Source organism: Echinops telfairi, unplaced genomic scaffold (genome assembly GCF_000313985.2).
Source record: "Echinops telfairi isolate 266 unplaced genomic scaffold, ASM31398v2 ScPeMD7_70;HRSCAF=299, whole genome shotgun sequence".
Lineage (NCBI taxonomy): Eukaryota > Metazoa > Chordata > Mammalia > Afrosoricida > Tenrecidae > Echinops > Echinops telfairi.
In genome coordinates, this window is record NW_022103968.1 from 7816501 (window position 1) to 7825448 (window position 8948).

Here is an 8948-nt window from a genome sequence, read left to right on the forward strand (position 1 = left end):
TGGCATTGAGCAGGAGGCCACCACAGCTTGGCGAAGGCCCTAGAGGAGAAAAAGAGGGACAGCCATTGGTTTGATGCTTCAGGGAAGTGCCGGGATGCCGGGACAAGCTATAGTCTTCTGAGGAAATGTCCTCAGGGTACAAGCCATCACAGTCCGCAACAGGATTTCACTTTTCCTGTAAGCAACTCCAGTCTCACAAGGCTGCTTCTAAGCTGCCAGCCATCAGAACTTCTGCCCCACATGCAACCGAGCACCTCCTCTCTGTCCCTAGGCTCTAGAACACGGACTCTCTCACAGAAGGTGGCCAGCATCCCAGGGATCAGTGGCCCTGAGAGCACAAATAGCCAGAAAGCAACAAAGTCATTGTCACTGTCCAATGACAGTGAGATACACCTGGGCCACGTGGGGGGAGCACTCATGGGACATTCACTCATCTCCCAGCATCCCCTGAGATTCTGACACTTCCCACGTGGGGCAGGAGCAGCGAGGCTGCAGCAGAAGGCCTGGGTTTGCATCCTGGCTCTGCCTTTTCAGGGCCATGATCTCGAGCCAGCGACTTAACCTTTTCTTCCTCCGTGTCCACTCTAACGAGTGAGGATAAGCACTGGGTAATACGTGAAATGATACGTTCACCCTCTTAGAGAAGTCACTGCCAAGGAGGGACAGGCCCTCCTCTTGCCGCTTCTGCAAATACGAGGGTGGAAAGCCCACTGAGGAACATTGCTCTGCTGGGCTGGAACGGACTCACCTGGGGTAGGAGTCGTTATTTGTGAAGCTGGAAGAAAGAGAAAGAAAACGGAGTCAGTCTTGGTGCCCTGGGTGCTTTTGAACAAACCATCCGGCACCCAGAGCCAGAGAAACGAGGGGTCTCTAGGGACTGCTTCTATCCTGGAGAGTCGACTGGAAGACTTAAGCCTTGGGGGTTAGACTGCCCCCCAAAAGAGGGAGGGGAATGTATCCTCACATCTAAAACTTGAGGAGCCTTGCTGGAGTACTGACTGCACACTGGGCTGGGATCCCCAAGGTTAGCAGATTAAAACCAACCGCTGCTCTGCAGGAGAAAGACGGCTTTTCTACTGTAACAAGAGTTGGTCTTAGAAACTCACAAGGGCAGTTCCACCCTGCCCTGTAGGGTCGCTGTGAGTGGGCATCCACTCAATAGCAGTGAGTTTTGTTTTCGGAGATCAAAACACTGCATTAATCCCTTTGTTGATCTTCGTGCCTAATGATGTTTAGCATGAAGTTGCAACAGCCCACCCCTACAATTCAGGAGGCAAGGGTGGCTGGTAGAGCCCTTAAAGTTTGGAGGGATTTTCCTGATTTCCTGGGATACTCGTGGTGAGAAACAGGCAAGTGCATGAGGCACCCTTTCTTGGGAAAATTCACAGGACACCCACCCCCCATCAGGGTCAACGGAGTCTGATGCCTTCTCTTAGAATGCTGCCCTGAGAGTCAAGCTGCTTCCTCATCAAGGGCTAGACTGAGGCACTTTCCCCAACACGTGAGCAGAGTCCTAGTCCTCAGCCTTCCACCTTTCTGTCCCTGGTCCATGAAAAGCCCCTTGTTGGGGGCCATGAGACATAGACAGCCCGCCCTGTCTACACAGCCTGGGGTCGAAACCTGAATGGGACCCTGGCAGCAGATGCGTTTCTCTGCAGCCTCTGAAACACATGGTGCTGCCCTTTTAGCCTCTATTCCACGTGGGGCAGCAAATGAAAGGGAAACACAACAGGCTGTGGCTTTCAGTTGGATCGCCAGTTCTAACTGATCATCTCGACACGCGGCAGCTCAAGAAAAATTAGCAATGAATCTTGGCAGATGGCTAAAAAGAATTCAATGAAGCAAGAAATATAAAAAGCATTTTCAGTAACAGGGTCAGAGCTAAGAATTCTCTTCCTCAGCAAAGCCTACTCCAAGAGAGGAAGCTTTCCATGCATCTGAGACCCACCTGAACAGATGACACCAGCATCCTCACTGTGGCGACAATTATGGGAGAGCCAGCCACCGTGGGGACAGTTCCACAGGTAGGACTCATATCCTGTGCAATTTACATCATCCAGGACGATCTGTCCTGAGCCCTGACCAAATTGGGCGCTTCCTGGAGCTGCCGTGGCCCAGCCACAGCCAAGCTGCCTGCAGACCACGTTGGCATCATCGGTGTCCCAGCTGTCATCACACACCGTGCCCCAGGAGCCTCGGTACAGGACTTCCACACGGCCCTGGCACCGGTCACGTCCATTCACCAGCCTCAGGGCTAAGCCAGATTCAGTCCCTGGAAGAGGGCACAACCATTGCTCAGTCATGCCTGAACTTCAGGTTAAAACCCTGCCACATGCCGGGCTCTCACTCAGGACCATGACCTGAGTGGAACTGGGACAAGCAGATTCCAGTGCAGAGCACGGAGGATCTACTCTTTAGGAAGAATCAGCCCACGCGTACCAACAGGGGACATCGGAAAGGGCAGCAGACAGGTGGTCCTAGAAATATGAATCTAGCCGGAGAGCAGACAGTTCTCCCAGTAACGACCTTCATTTGAGTTGAGGCCCCAACACTAGCATATGAAAACTTCAAATCTAACATGACCCTTTTACCATGCAACTCAAAACTGGTCGTTGAAGGGGGATTGCCCCTCAGTTCCCTGAGCTGTGAGCTACTCAGACTCAACTGAATAACCACAAACGACATCCAGGAGACAAGGATGACACATTTTGACGCGATGGCTAAATGCATATAATAATGGAACGATGCTTACCAAAGGAAGGAGTGGTTTGCCAATAATCTGAGGAGAAAGAGAGAGCTCGTTAGAGAGGCCTGGCGTGTTGGCACAGAGACCTGTATCTGGCAGGACAGTAAGATTTGGGAAACTTGGTTTTCTACTGGAGAAAACGGCCTCTTCGGGACAGGAGCTATGAACACAACTCATGCTGCTCCATGTCCACACCAAGGCCCTGTGGGGGGTCAACGCGGCCAGAACAGTGGGAAACTCTGCTCTCTGAGGGTTCTGGGGTAAAACATGCCTTGTTCTGGGCATTGGGTGTGGGAGGGGAGACATCTCTGTTCTCTCACGTGTCAGTGTTGGTCCAGGTAAGGTTTGCAAGCAGAGAAGGTCCAAGAACATCACCTCCTTCCCCTCACCTAGCTCAAGGGAAGCTCTGCTTAGCAGCCATGTCAGAGGACAGAATGTTCTGGTCGCCCCCACCCAGATGAGCGGACCAGTGTGCCCCAGGCTCCACGGCCCCAATGCCTTCCTCGACCAGTGTCAGGAAAGGTCACGGAGGATAAAAAAGACCTTCACTGACCCTTCTCCCAACTACCGATTGTGGACCCTGCAGGTGAGCAGGGATAGGAGGAATCACTTGAGTGGAAGGGAAATCAAAGCTTACCTGGCGTAGGTGTGGCCTGGGACGCTGTGAGAGAGAGAAAACAGAATCAGGCACATGGTACACAAGATGCCACTTTGGGAAGCAAGGGATAAGGCGGAGCCCGTGAGAAACTCAGACAATGGTTATCTGAGACAGAGATGGTGGGGCATCGGTCCTCCACCATCCTGTGAGAGGGTGGCACCAGGTAAAAGCTGAAGCAGTTTCTGTCTCTTCTTTATCTTCTCAACGTGATGAATTCTGGTAGCCAACCTGCCACAGAGCCAGTCTCATACTAATTGGCCAGACTGACAATGTGTAGGTGTCAAGTGCAGCCTAGGACCATTAGCAGGTTTACTTGACTAACCTCCTGAGACAAGCTGCCCTACGCAAAGCAGACGTGATGTCCTCTGTTCTCTGGAGGGGTGTCTGGTCAGTGAGTCAGACCCTCCATCTCGGTCAGCTGATTCTTATGCTTATCTGACCTCTGAACCATGCTTCCTTCTCCCGGGCTAAGCTGACGCATCTTCACCCAATTGACTGAGTCCAGTTCTAATCCTCAGCCTTCCACTTCTCTGGTCTCGGTCCCGAAGAGCCTGTGCTGGACCCCAGGAAATGGCACCTTCCCTTCGTCCACCCTGCGTGCTGTTAGATCCTGAAAGGAACACTGGCACCCGGTGCTTTTCCCCTTCAGGCCTCATACGTATGCCACATTCAATGCAAAAAATAAAAAGGGAAGGAAAGAGGGCTGCCTTCAGTTTGTCCACAATTCTTGACAACCGTCTCAACACCGAGCACCTCAAAGACAATTAACAACGAATCTTGGCAGATGACTGGAAATATTCCAATGAAACAAGAAATATAAAAAAAGGAATTGATGTATAGGGTGGGGATCTAGGATACATTCTCTTCTTAAAGAACTCCTACTCCCAGAGATGGAGCTTAAGGGATGCCTGAGACCCACCTGAGCAGATGACACCAGCATCCTCACTGTGCCCACAGTTATGGGAGAGCCAGCCACCGTGGGGACAGCTCCACAGGTAGGACTCGTGTCCTGAGCAGCGAACATCATCTAGGGCAATCTGGCCTGAGCCCTGCCCGAATCGGGCGTTGCCTGGAGCTGCCGTGGCCCAGCCACAGCCAAGCTGCCTGCAGACCACGTTGGCATCATTGGTGTCCCAGTAGTCATCACACACCGTGCCCCAGGAGCCTCGGTACAGGACTTCCACACGGCCCTGGCACCGGTCACGTCCATTCACCAGCCTCAGGGCTAAACCAGATTCTGTCCCTAGAAGAGGGCACAACAATTGTTCAACCTTGCCTGAACTTCAGGTTAAAACCCTGCCACATGCTGGGCTCTCACTCAGGACAATGGCCTGAGTGGCACTGGGCCAAGCAGATTCCAGTACAGAGCACGGAGGATCTTCCCTATCAAAACCATCAGCCCACACATATCAAATGAGGGACATCGGAAAAGGGGAGCAGACAGGTGGTCCTAGAAATATGAGTCTAGCCGGAGAGCAGACAGTTCTCCCGGGAACGACCTTCATTTGAGTTGAGGTCCCAACACTAGCGTATGAAAACTTCAAATTTAACAAGACCCCTTTACCATAAAGTTCAGAACTAGTCGTGGAAGGGGGGTTGCCTCTCAGTTCCCTGAGCTGTGAGCTACACAGACTTAACTCAAAACCCACGACCAACAACCAAGAGACAAGGATGACAAACTTTGATGTGATGGCAAAAAAATATAATAATAGAACCATGCTTACCAAAGGAAGGAGTTGTTTGCCAATAATCTGGGGAGAAAAAGAAAGCTGGTTAGAAAGAGACAAGGATGGCAAACTTTGTTGCGATGGCTAAAAAATATAATAATAGAACCATGCTTACCAAAGATAGGCGTTGTTTGCCAATAATCTGGGGAGAAAAAGAAAGCTGGTTAGAGAGGCAAAAAAGAAAAATGAGGAGCTGATTCCAGGAGCCCAAGCGGAAAGTGAGTGTTTTGAGAATGATGAAGGCAACGAATGTATAAGTGTGCTTTACACAATGGTTGTATGTGTGGATTGTGATAAGAGTTGTATGAGCCCCAATAAAATGATTTAAAATAAATTAAGTAAGAATCATATAATGAAGACCATAAGTAAGTACAGATACGCAGTGCCTGTTCCATTCTTTTTGCTGATGTTTGAAGTAGTCAGGTGCTTGCAAGCGCTGAGACAAAGGCTATGTCCACAGCACAGAGGAAGAACAAAGAAAGGGACTGCATTGAATGTGCGTCACAGCGAGGAGGTCCTGGTGAGGGTGGCCGGAGAAAAAGCCACCCTTGAATTAAACCTTTTCAGATGAGAGGGTCATCCTGGTCTAAGGGAGCATTACAAGGAAATGCATGAAACATTCTCATTATATCATATAGTATAGAAACTATAAGCAATCCAATATGACTAGAGATTTCATAAACTCTGGTTTCTACTACTTGGTATATAAGAAAGTAATAAATTTGTATATATAAGTATGTATGTATGTATATATATATAGAGAGAGAGAGAGAGAAAGAGAGAGAGAGAGAGAGAGAGTTGCACTTTTTAAAAACTGAGAATCAGTAATGTGTCCTTCGTTTCTTTTGTACACCCCAGGGTTATCTATGAATATGCTTAATAAAAATTTATTTCATTGGGAAAAAAAAAGAAAGGGCTGGAATGTTGGGCATTGAGACCTTTATCTGGAAGGACAGTAAGATTTGAGAAATTTGGCTCTCCGGTGGAGACACTGTCCTCGTCTGGACAGTGGCTATGAGCCCAAATCATGCTGCCCAATGTCTACACTAAGTAATTAAGGGGGGACTAGCGCAGAGAAGAACTACACACTCTGCTGTCAGAGTGTTCTGTGGCAAAAACATGCCTTAGCCTTTGCATTGGGCGTATGAAAGGAGACATCTCTGTTTTCTCACAAACAACTATTGGTCCAGGAAAGGTTTTTAAGCAGGAAGGATCCAAGAACATCAACTTCTTCTACCCACAAAATTCAAGGGAAGTTCTGCTTAGCAACCATGTAAAAGGCCAGAATGTTCTTATCACACACGACAGAAGAGGATCAGTGTGTCCTAGGTTCAAAGGGCACCAACTCACTAAATAGATGCCCACTCACGGTGACCCAATAGGACGGGGTAGAAATGCCCTTGTGAATTTCCATAACTGTAATTTTATGGGAGTAGAAAGCCCCACCTTTCTTCCACTGAGTGACTGGTGGTTTTGAACAGCTGACCTTGTAGACTACAGCTCAACATGGAATTACTATGGCACCTGGGCTCAAGCAGCTTCTTATCAATCTCTGCTCTCATGGCAAAAGCATCCCATAGCCTTTCCTTTGGAGCATGTCCAGAGAAATCCCTGTTCTCCTCTCAAATATAACTTCGGATCTAAGTAAGTCTTCCCAACAAAAAAGAATATCATCTTCTATTCCGCAAGCTCAAGGGAAGCTGTGCTTAACAAACACGTCTGACGTTAGCGTGCTCTTATCACACAGAACCAGACAGGAGGAGTTGTAAGCTGTCGGATCAGCTGGCACCAACCCCTTATAGGAAAGGTCATGCCGAATCATGATTACATCACAGGCCCCTCTTGTAATGATTGATTGGAGAAGGTGGAGGTAAAGGGAGAGATTGGTAGAGCATACCTGGTTAAGAAACATCATGACTTACTTGGCGGTGTAGTTATGGGCTGGTACTGGGAAGCTGTGAGAAAGAGAAAGCAAATCAGGAGGCATATTGTACAGAAGAGGTGCCCTTGGGGAGCAGAGGGTGAAAAAGTAGAGCTAGGCAGAAGAAACTCAGCCAATGGTTATCTGATACACAGAGGGTGGGGCATCTGTCATCCAACAGCCTGTCAGAGCTTAGCACTGTGTAGAAGCTCACCCAGTTGAATTCATTCTTCATCTCCTCGACGAGATAGGTGTGAATGGTGACAGCCAAGCTGACCCAGACCAATGTCCCACGCAGATGGCCAGACAGTGGATGTGTAAGCAGTCAGGGCAATTATCGGCCATGAGCAATGATCAGGCCTTGATTGACAAGCCTCCTGTGACAAGCTGTCCTACCCAGAGCAGATGGATGTTCTGTGTACTCAGGATAAGTTTGCAGTTTAGGACTCGGGCCCCCTCCATGTTGCTCAAGTGGGCCTTATGCATACCTGCACTTCTAACCTAGGGGCTTCCTTATCGTGGGCTGCCTGAGGAACTCTCATCTAGGTGCCTGGGTCCCAGTCTAACCTTAGCCTTCCACCCTTCCATCCTGACTCAAAAAAGCCTTGTGCTGGGATCCCAGGAAAAGAACCATTTCCCCGTCTGCATGGCAGGTTCTCAAACCCATAAAGGCACACTGGGACCTGGTGCTTTCTTCCTTAGCCCATCGCACACATGTCCCGTTAGATAAAGAAGAAGGAAAAGTTGATTTCTGCTTTCAGTTGGTTCACTGTTCAAGTAGCTGTTCATACCTGGCAGCTCAAGAAAAAAGATTTTGAAGATAGCAGAAAAGATTTAATTGAAAGAGGGAAAAATTTTTTTTTAGTTAACAGGGTAAAAGGTAAGAAGAATTTTCTTGGTGAGGAAACTGCACTCCCAGAGATGGAGCTGAAGGGATGCCTGAGACCCACCTGAGCAGATGACGCCGGCATCCTCACTGTGCCCACAGTTATGGGAGAGCCAGCCATTGTGGGGACAGTTCCACAGGTAGGACTCGTGTCCTGAGCAGCGAACATCATCCAGGATGATCTGGCCGAAGCCCTGCCCGAATCGGGCGCTTCCGGGAGCTGCCGTGGCCCAGCCACAGCCAAGCTGCCTGCAGACCACGTTGGCATCATTGGTGTCCCAGTTGTCATCACACACAGTGCCCCAGGAGCCTCGGTACAGGACTTCCACACGGCCCTGGCACCGGTCACGTCCATTCACCAGCCTCAGGGCTAAGCCAGATTCTGTTCCTAGAAGAGGGCACAACCATTGCTCATCCATACTGGAACTTAAGATTGACATCCTGCCGCATGCCCGGCTCTCACTGAGGACAGTGACCTGAGTGGCACGGAAAGAGACAGGACCATTCCATCTTCTCTTGCTAAATGACAATCTGCACACGCACATAAGAGAGCAGTTGAGAAAAGTACAGGAAATAGACAGCTTGGACACCCCAATCCTGCTGAATCTGGACCTGTTCTATGAAATAGTCCCAAGTTATATGAGCCACCCAATACCCTGCTAGGTTAACAAAATTTGATTTGACTTCCACTCACAGGCTAACTATAGCATCCTCCTTAATATGAACCCGTTACAACACAATTCAGACCAGCCAGATGAAGGGGACACTCTACATTCCTTGAGTTAGTGAACTACAGAAACTTAACGCAGCACCCAGGAGCCTCCTCCAGATCCATAAAGTTACAACATGAGGCTGTGGTCAGAAACACATGATCCTGGTGTTTCTGTTTGCCACCACTCTGAAGAGGAAGAGACGGAGGGCGAGAAAGGACTGTAGGAAGGGTCAGAATTGGGTGCAAAGACCTTGATCTGGGAATCAGAAACAAAAAGATTTGAGACTGTTTGCTGAGC

At 49.2% G+C, this 8948-nt stretch overlaps 1 protein-coding gene across 1 annotated transcript in view; it reads right to left on the minus strand.

The window, feature by feature from the left end:
- DMBT1 (deleted in malignant brain tumors 1) overlaps nucleotides 1-8948 on the minus strand; it is a 62138-nt gene that overhangs the window by 16097 nt on the left and 37093 nt on the right. Inside the window, 7 exon segments of the mRNA XM_045291396.1 lie at nucleotides 5-39; nucleotides 749-775; nucleotides 1949-2272; nucleotides 2753-2779; nucleotides 3384-3407; nucleotides 4324-4710; nucleotides 8003-8326. Of these exon segments, the coding sequence (XP_045147331.1) occupies nucleotides 5-39; nucleotides 749-775; nucleotides 1949-2272; nucleotides 2753-2779; nucleotides 3384-3407; nucleotides 4324-4710; nucleotides 8003-8326 (1148 nt within the window).